An 8585-nucleotide genomic window follows, 5' to 3' on the forward strand; every position below is an offset into this window, starting at 1 on the left:
GGTTCAGAAAGAAAATTGTCCTACAAGTTAGGATTGATTTATAGAAAAACTTGTGTATTTTTTACAGTATATGTCAGGGAAAACTTTACCTAGTAGAATTATCTAGTAGTACCTAGTAGAATTATTTATGTTGTAGATGCTTTTTGTGAGTCTTGAGCACAGAAAAAAATAGCCAGGATTTTGAATAATACTTAATTTGGATTATGTATGATTCTGAGCGTTACCATTCTTTCTTATGCCTGAATGGTTAATATATTGATACAGAAATAATCATTGACGTAATATATATTAGTTTTACTGTTTTCAGTGTTGTGTCAGATAAAAACAGAAGACACAAAGTTGTTTAAATGTAAACTCTGCTATCCCAAAGGCTAGCAAGCATCCTGCCTGTGCTGTTTTCCCAAAACCACTACAGCAAAACTGAATTACATGATACTGTTTGCCTTCTCAAAAGTTACCAAGTGAGGAGTACTCTTCTGCCTGAACTTCCACAGACGTTATGTCTGGTAAGATGGAGATGCAATCAATTCTCCTGAAAGAAGAACAGGGGAAATGTGTAAGTGGTCTAGTTTCTCTCCCCCAGTAGGATTGTGTTCTTCTGCAGGATACTAGATGCATGTAAAGGAGGAACAAAAGTTATTTAGACTCCCACCCTGCTAAGATAATGACATGTCCCAAAAGGAAAACAAAACCAAAACAAAACTAAATCCCTTCCTAGCCTAGATGCAATTCTACAGTTTTGAAAGACTGAAGCATACTTTCACCATATGAAGAAATCTAAACAGGAATGCTTCACAGAGTATGGAAAGACCCTGCACTCTCTTGCATATGTCTGTAATCGAAACATCCTAAGGCAGACTGTGGCAGCAGCCCTGCTTCGATTTGAGTAAGCCTTGACAGGGCCGCACTGGCTTCAGGCTCTTTGGGCCATGGAAGAGTGAAATGCAATTAGGCAGTCTCTTAGTGATGGCCTTCTTAGTGTGTTATCTAGGAACTTGGTACTAAACAAAAAAAACAAAGGTGGTGGGACTGTTAAACATATATGTCATTATATAATATGGGTATGTATTTGAGTTTATATTAATTTTATAAGCTAAAGTAGCTGCTTCCAGGAAAGTCATCCTACTTGTAGTGAATGTGAACTCCAAGAGTTTTCAACAGTTATGCCAGAGGTTTGGTTCTGTAACTTTTTAAGGAAGAGATGGGTGAAGAATGGGAGTTCAGTGAAGGTCAGACTGTGGCCAATGTACCTTCAGAATAGTTTGTCTATTTTTTTAGCAAAAGAAAAATGTCAAGTGGAACTGCAAGACAATAGATTTATATTTGTCTCTTACTGCGTCATTACCAAATACTTTGTGAGGATAAGGAATGTGCCTATATGGTCCCATTTTCATCACATATTCTTCAGTTGCAAGGTTTTCTGGCAGATGGGTTTTAAAAGGTCAGGAAGATGCAAGTACACTGCTCAAATACCCCCAGTTCTAGGATTCTCATGTCTACAATCTGTTCAAGATTCAGATTTCATTTTCTAATTGAAATCTTACACTCAAAGGACCAGCACTGGTGTTTTCAGTGGATGCAAATTGTAATTGTCTGAGATGACAGAATTATTATGATTACAAACCTCTTTCCTTTGATCTTTCTCAAGAGTTTTACTGTAGAGGAAATTTAAGGCATTTAGTTCAGTGCAATGGCAATTCAGCATTAGTGTCTCATTTGATCGAAATGCCTGATCCAGAGACTACTCATGGTGAAAGCTTTTGGAACAGCTGAGTTAGATACAGAGCGTTTCTTTTTCCTGTGTGCTAAATTATGATGAGAAAGTGTCCCAGAGTAACAGAGTACATGCTGCCATCTCCAGCACTTGCGCTATCATCACAGGTTGTGCTGCTAGTATTGTACTGTAGATATTAAGAAACTCCTTAAGATTTGTAGAAAGACTGCTATCTGTACTCTTTTTTCCTAGAGGAAAGATACTCTGAACACTTCTTCCTGTTTCGTGGCTCCTCAACTCAGACTGTGTTCTTCAGATAGGGCTTAACTGAAAGCTTCCATAAACCACCAGGACAAAAAAGACACCGAAAATGATTGGCCCTTTGAAGGGTTTCAGAATGCTTTCCTTGATTTTAATCATCCAGATTAAGAAATGTACATTAGCCTGCACTAATCGGCAACAATTGCCACTAAACATTTGTGGAAAAAGCCGACACTGGCATTTCCAAAAAAGAAAGAACATATTAAATTGGTTTCGTTCATTTAGTATGAATATAAGATACTCATTTATGTACAGCAGTCCAATACAAACAGGAGAATTTGCTTAATCTCAAGGTGGTTTTAAGATTACTTTATTCCATTTTCCACTAATTGAATCCTAGTTTAGTTTCTTGATTTCCTAGGAGGGGTGGGATTTTTTTTATTTCAGGAAACTAGCTGTGGCTTCTGAGGCTGATTATCATAAGTAGATGTTTTCATCAGAATGTATCGGAAAACCTGCTAGGGGAGGAATAAATGTCCAGAGAGCCCTAGAACAAATACTGTAACTGAACATTTTTATCTTCTGGCTGAAGAGAGAGCCAACAAAGCATGTCCTAAGGTGAGAGGGGAACAAGTTTTGAGAAGGTCAGAGGCTCCCTCCAAGCAGGTCCAGCAGACTGAAGGTAGGACATTTGAGGTCCATCTTCAAAAGGAAAACTTTCAAAGTCTGCCAATGTCTTGAAAGGCCTAGACCTGGGAAGCTGAAGTGGACAGGAGAGCAGTTCTTTGCTCTGACAGGCTGCCAAAGTAGACGGTTGATGGCCACAAGTGTGAAGACTAAGCAAACTAACTCCAAAAGGGACTGAACGCAGATACCATGTGACTGCCTCTGAAGGAAGAGTTTTGAATAAAGTATTTTTGGCAGCAGTTCCTTGGAGGTGTCAGCTTCATTCCTTGTATTGGCATCATGTTAGAATTTATCACTTCTTTGATCATTCATTGCCACTATTCACAAGACTGGACATCTACTGGTGGTTAAGCTCAGTCACTGGTAGCTCTACTGAGTGATTCCTATAATCCACTAAGCTCCCTCTCAAAGTAAATTAGGGTGTTTTACATCCCTTATTTGTAATGGAAAACATTTGCAGGTGTAGTTTTTCTATGTTGGATGCCTTTCAGATTAAATTTATTCAAAGCCACATGAAAAATTTTTGTCCATGCGACAATATTGCCAATATCCTTTAACTGGTGTTTAATCCTCAGATGCATTCAGAGACGTTCTGTCCTCCCCATGTGCTAACATAAATAAACCAAGCTCTTTGGGAGCATCTCATCAGAGCTCATCCAGTGATTTGTGTTGGCTGCAAGTGAGTCAGGTCCCATCTCCAAAACCCACCAATAAGTTGTGTAGTAATCACAGGCTTTGTGTTCTTTTCCCCTTCTTTTCAGATAATATTTTTTTCTTTTGATGGAACACTTGGAAAGCTCTTAATTCTGTTTTTAAATAAATAAATAAATAAACAAATAAATGTATTTTTACATTTGCAGAAATGTACATGGAACACGAGCATTGTTTCTGCTCCATTCAAGATGTATACAGAAGCAGTCTTTCAAAATCATACAAATCACCGTTTCTGTTTTCTATGCATTTTAAAGAATTACATAAATAAGTTGTGGTATCACTAATATAGCAGTGAAATAAAATAACTACATTAAATGGTAACAGGCATGCACCCTTTTAAGACCTCAAGTTTATTTGTAACTATATTTTGTCACATTTTGCCTAGCTGAATGTATTTTTCAATTTTTGACAGATTTTTCCCAAATTAACTGGTTTTGACAAAATGGCTAGAGTTGTAGATGAAAGGAAAAAATCATGACTAAATGGAAATCTAATGCTAACTTTAACAAGAAAGGAAAAGCAAATCTTTCTGTAATCATATTAGATATGTAATTGTAAGACTACAGATGTGTCTATGGCATATTTCTATCTTAAGCACCGCTTTAATAAATAGTGATCCAATGGGGAAAAGTCTACAAGAAATAACCAGAAGGCATTTTTCCACATAGATTTGCAGACTAGCTGACATAGTAAAGCAGGGATGATTTGTTGGTTTTTCATTTCTTTTAATGTTTTTTATAGCCATTGCTAAAAACTGCTAGACACGGTAACAGTAACAGCTGTGAGCTGAGTAATTTGAGTTCAAGCTCAAGCTTGAACTTCACGTCGTATTGCTATACTACTTTTTGACTTAACAATGCTTAGTTCCTTCTGATGAAAACCCAGTCTCTATCCTATAGTTTTTAAGTTTGAACTTGCTCTATTCTGACTAGCTCTATTGGTTTCTAACTCCGTGTTGTCTCTCTTACAGGTCCATTATCTCATGGTCTTGTCTGCCAACTGGGCCTATGTGAAAGATGCTTGCAGAATGCAAAAATATGAGGATATTAAATCAAAGGAGGAGCAAGAGCTTCATGATATTCATTCTACTCGCTCTAAAGAGCGGCTCAATGCTTACACATAAAAGAAACCTTGTCTTACTTTCTAACATGTGAATGCTTTGTTCTTTAACTAAAGGTCATCCAACCATTTTAAAAACAATTGAAAGTGCTTCTCACAAAAGATAGTTTGGGTGACTTACATATCACCCATGTACAATTCTTGGTTGTCTAGCACTTGGTTTCTTAGTTAGTTCTTACTTTGTGTGACCATTCTCTACCACAAAGCTCCTAAATAGCCTTTCCTGACTCCTTTTAAGCTAATTAGTTCTGTTAGATCAAGGTTACTAAACTATTGTCAAATACAAATATGTGTTTGATTTTTTTAATCACTTTGTATGTGTTATGCATAACACCTTTTGCATTGTTTCTTATATGTTTTTGGGAAAAAAAAGTAGCTTTTTATACTTTTTAGTTTTGAGTTCAATAACTACTTTAACTACAGGTATACTTCAAAGGGACCATTGTACATGATGTACAATATATAAAGAAAACACTCTGATGACTTTCCTTTATATTTGGAAAACGTGCCAGATGGACCCTGATCAACTTGAATGAAGGTCCTAAGAACGTTTTAAACAATCAAAGGTGCAATTTCTAAATTTGTAATAGTGGGTAAAAAAAAAAGAAAAAAAAAGAGAAAAAAGAAAAAAAGAAAAAAAAAAAGGAAAAAAAGTGCTTCTTATCTTTGTTAACATTGTATTATTATTGATGTTTTTAAAGGATATTCTCCTGTTCCAAGTTCCATGGGTGATAATTCCTGTTTGTATTGTGAGCATGCAGACCGTGGTGCTAACAATGCATGGCCACTTGCCTTTTGAAGGAATTCAATACCACGGCTACCTGTTAAAGAGTTACAGTATATAGACAATTGTTAATTAAGTGATATAGTTATCCATAGTTTTTTACAGAATGATCTCTCTTTAATTCAATGATGGTTATGCTAAATTGGAGCTGTTCATGTGATGATGTAAGAAATTACTGCTTAGCTACATTTATGAAAGTAATATATCAAAAATACAGTTGACCGTAGGAGTCAGATGTCTTTTTACCTGCTTTAAAAATTTAAATGGATTGCACCTGTCTGAACTGTAAAAGATATATTAAAGGAGACTTCCATAAATGTTATAGCTTGGCTTCTAGCTTTCCTATACATATTGGTTTACCTGTATTACGTTAAAGTAAGGTGAAAGACCGCTACAGAGCTTATTATTTGAAAGTGTAGTAATATATTTGAACCTTTATTTTAATAGGAAAATGTTATCAGAAAGATAGGTCATCTTAATTTGAAAGAATTACCTGTATCAAAAACAAAACAAAAACCCTATTTAAGAAAAGTCAGTATTATTGGACCAAATTTGGTGGAGTTTTCTTTTTTTGCCTATTTCTAATGCTACAAGAATGCTGTAAAGTGTCTCTTAAAGTGATGTAGCCTGACAAGACATTTTTGTCAGTGTTAAAAATCTTAGGTAGTTTTGTGCACTTATTGGACCATTGTGAATTCTCTCTCAGTGTAAGTGCATTTCTAATAAAACTTCTTGAGTAAAACTCTTCTTTGTACTATTACTAGTCATGCATCATCAGTAATTTTTAACAATTCTTGTAGTAAGTAGAGGGTAATACTATAGTTATTTGTGGCATGATAATGCATTAAGTAGTATTAGTTGATTGATTTTTTCTTTTTCTTATGTTTTGCTTGTTTGCTTTTTTGGTTGTGTTTTTGATTTGGGTTTTTTTGGGTTTTTTTTTGCTTTGGAGGGTTTTTTTTACTTTTTGTTTGGTTTTTTTTGGCTTTTTTTTATAACTTAGGCTGTCCTTTGGGGTCAACAGTTTTCTGATAATGTGCAGTACCGGTATTACAGTTCTGCAAAAAGTATTAGGAACCTCTTTTGGATTCTATATTGTAGTGTTTCAGTTTTGTGTCTTAAAACGTTTGTGCTGATTTTTAAAACTATGTCTTTTAAACTCATGTAATGATGTTAATGCTTTTGGCTCTTCTCTGGTATTAGAGTTTGTATTTTCACAAAGAATGCTTTGTAGCAGGCATTACGATTAATCTGTTTTGTACATAAATGTGCCAACAGCTTGATGGTGGCGTTTTTGAAATGTAGAACAAAGTGCTTGCAAAAATGTAATAAACACACTTGTGTACTTTGTGTACTTATTAATTGGTTGTGTTGCGTCGTTTTTTCTTTGCCTATACAGGACAAATCGTTATAACCAGAAATGGAAGAAGCTTTTTCTTTCAATTGTCCGTCCTATTGGAGGACTGTTCTCAATACTATGCATTTTTTGCACAACCTACCCTAAGATATTCAAGGAGATAGTGTTTTTAGCAGAAATTATGAGAACAAAGAGTAACATTTAAAGAATAATAATCTGGAGATGTTATATTAATTATAGAATATGTCTTTGCTAAATCTGTGACAAAAAATTCTTATACAATGAATAATTTAAAAAAAAGTATCCAAACTCTAAGGAGTGGTATTCTTATCCCCTTTCATGACACAGTTTCCTCTGGCTGTATCTTTCCAAATCACACACAGGTAAAAGCACAGTGTGCAGCCTTCCCATGATTAGAAATTGTGCCTCAGTTTTGGGTAGTTTGTTCCACTGAATTAACACTGGTCACTGCCCATGTGCAGATTACTTCAAATATGTCACTTACTTAAACAACAGTTAGTATCAGAAATGATATATCCTAAGAGAGTAAAATAATTTCTAAGAGCAGAATTTCAAAGTCTAGGAAGAGCAAGGTAGCATGAGCCATTCTTGCTATATTTTTAACATATTACTCAAGAGAACAACTGGGCAAGGTTCACATTACTGTGGTGTCATTGGAAAAAGCTCAACAGAAGCTGGTCTGAGGTAAGTTTGAATGCTGCTGAGGATACTGATACTTGGAGTTCATGCTTTAAAACCTTGATAGCAATACTATATTTCTTATGTGCATGTAAAGTAATTTAAATGGTTAAGAGAAATCTATAGCTGTGCCAATTAATGTGATATCACTAAGGAAAATTAATTAAAATACAGTTTCACAATGTGTTTGTTTCTCAGTTAACTAGCTGTTATATACCTCTTTGTGTGCTCTTGATGAGAACACGTGCTGTAATGGCAAACAATTTTTCATCAGCAGCACAAGCCGAGGGAGTAGAGGAGCTTCCCACAACACATCAGTCATAACTGATTCACTTCAACGTTGATGCATATTTGGTTTATTGCAGACTCTTCTCTGTTTGTTGACAGCCTAAGCTGATTTATCCTGAGGTAGGTTGCATGGATCTTGATTTCTACAGACTCTTCTGTGCTTAGCCTGAACCTGTGACAACTGGGCTTTTCAGAAACAAGAAAACTAATTGTGAATCAGTATCTCTGGTGCAGTTTTTTGCTGCACAGAGGGTGTAGTTCAATGAAAATTCCAATGTAAGAATTTTCCCACCCTAGATCCTCAGTTTTGCATTTTCTTCACAATTTACCCTGCCTCATCAATAGTGCTAATATCATGTAACAAAACATACCATGTTTGAGTTAGAAATCCTTCCCACCTGCTTTCCCCTACCCACATCACCTCATTTTTTAGCACAAGGTTGGTTTATCCCTCAGCAGGACCCTATCAGCATTTTCAGCACAACCACACAAACCATTTAATCAGTATGATTCAGGCAATAGTGAAGTGCACTGCAGACGTTGGGATGTGTGCCCACAGCAGGGGAGGAGAGAAAGGGAATTTTTAAGCCAGCCTCGTTCCTGAGGCCAGTGTACCATAGAGTTGGGTGGCATAGTTAAAAGCAGGAGGCACTGAAATGATTTGTTAATTTCATGTGTCTAAATAGTTAATGATAGTAATTTTTTTTTGTCACAGGAGCTAAAATAAAATAAGATTTCTATTATAATTGGAAATATATAAATTAATTGGTTTTAATAATATATGCAACTATTACTCTTGACCTAGTGAGGTTATTTAAATTGTAATATGTATGCACTGATCGTAAATATTTGTTGAACATGACCATGGTTGCAATTCACCTTCAGATGGTAGAGTAGATTTTAGGACACAACATTTCTGTGCTGTACTTCCTATAATAATCAATGGGAAAAGTTTATAGAGT

The 8585-nt window shown here is 35.5% G+C and overlaps 1 protein-coding gene across 2 annotated transcripts in view; it reads left to right on the top strand.

Moving 5' to 3' along the window:
* GPM6A (glycoprotein M6A) overlaps positions 1 to 6641 on the top strand; it is a 128919-nt gene extending 122278 nt beyond the window's left edge. For both annotated transcript variants that reach the window (XM_009502798.2, XM_064449684.1), the window contains exon 7: positions 4347 to 6641. In XM_009502798.2, the coding sequence (XP_009501093.1) occupies positions 4347 to 4499 (153 nt within the window). In that variant the 3' untranslated portion in view covers positions 4500 to 6641. The remainder of the gene's footprint in view (positions 1 to 4346) is intronic.
* Positions 6642 to 8585: the final 1944 nt, after the last annotated feature.

Source organism: Phalacrocorax carbo, chromosome 4, assembly GCF_963921805.1.
Source record: "Phalacrocorax carbo chromosome 4, bPhaCar2.1, whole genome shotgun sequence".
Lineage (NCBI taxonomy): Eukaryota > Metazoa > Chordata > Aves > Suliformes > Phalacrocoracidae > Phalacrocorax > Phalacrocorax carbo.